A 1,190-nucleotide genomic window follows, 5' to 3' on the forward strand; every position below is an offset into this window, starting at 1 on the left:
GACAACTGACCGATTTATATATATACAGGGTGGGCGGAAAGTAACTAGGCATTAGAAATTGCTTATAGAATTTTTAGTATCACCGAAGTCATGACGAAAGCATTTTCCCAGCAGACAACACTGATGTGAATTTTTTATTTTCTTATTTCTTATCTTCCAGGTGGAAGGTGGAAGGGGGAGCTAAGATAGCAGCACGCTATAGATTCCACTGTTTTGGTTCAGAGATGAGGGCGTGCATGGAAAGGCAAGCATGCAACACTATGTCCGGAGACAATAAAAAGTTGTTATGCAAACCACGGCTGTGTGAACGATGCAAGACGTGACCGTCCAACCACGTCCCGATGAGCGGAGAACGTGGCAACAGAGCAGCCTGCAAAAATCAACACGTCAAACAGCTCATGAAAGTAGACAGACAATACGTACGGTGTTACATAAAGAATTGAATTTTCGTCCGTGGAAACACCATTACGTGCAGGAGCTAAAATCTGAAGACCGTGGCCGCAGAAGTCCAGACCTCCAAGAAGTCCAGAACTCCAAGAAGTCCAGAACTCCAAGAAGTCCAGATCTCACTCCATGTGATTTTTACTTGTGGAGTTACACAAAAGAGGAAGTGTACAAGACAAAACTTCGCACATTGGAGGACTTGGAAGGAGAGATAGAGAGAGGCAAAGGTTTGTTTTAATAACTGACGAGAACTCGGAGCAGATTTTCGCCCCGACATCCAAAACTCGGAGTTTTATTATGGCAACCGAATAATTGTCACACACACACACACACACACACACACACACACACACACACACACACACACACACACACACACACACACACACACACACACACACAGATAGATAGATAAATAGATAGATAGATAGATAGATAGATAGATAGGTAGACAAACTGACAGACAAACAAACAGACAGACGGATGGATAGATAAACTGCTAGACAAACTGACATACAGACAGGCAGGCAAGCAGACAGACGGCTGGCCCGATAGATAAATAAATAGATATAATACACACACACACACACACACACACACACACACACACATATATATATATATATATATATATATATATATATATATATTTGGAATGTAGTGTAAGGTATATTTACAATTGTAAGTTATATTGCATTATTTAAAAACACGATTTTAGCCACGCTGTTTAATGTAAACGGGGTGGT

General features: G+C 41.0%; 1 protein-coding gene across 1 annotated transcript in view; it reads right to left on the reverse strand.

Annotated features, from left to right (window-relative positions):
• Positions 1–284: 284 nt before the first annotated feature.
• LOC149134711 (uncharacterized) overlaps positions 285–1,190 on the reverse strand; it is a 36,833-nt gene continuing 35,927 nt past the window's right edge. The window contains exon 2 of the mRNA XM_089355817.1: positions 285–370. Coding sequence (XP_089211943.1) covers positions 285–370 — 86 coding nt within the window. The remainder of the gene's footprint in view (positions 371–1,190) is intronic.

Source organism: Octopus bimaculoides, chromosome 7, assembly GCF_046866305.1.
Source record: "Octopus bimaculoides isolate indiv1 chromosome 7, ASM4686630v1, whole genome shotgun sequence".
Taxonomy (NCBI): Eukaryota; Metazoa; Mollusca; class Cephalopoda; order Octopoda; family Octopodidae; genus Octopus; species Octopus bimaculoides.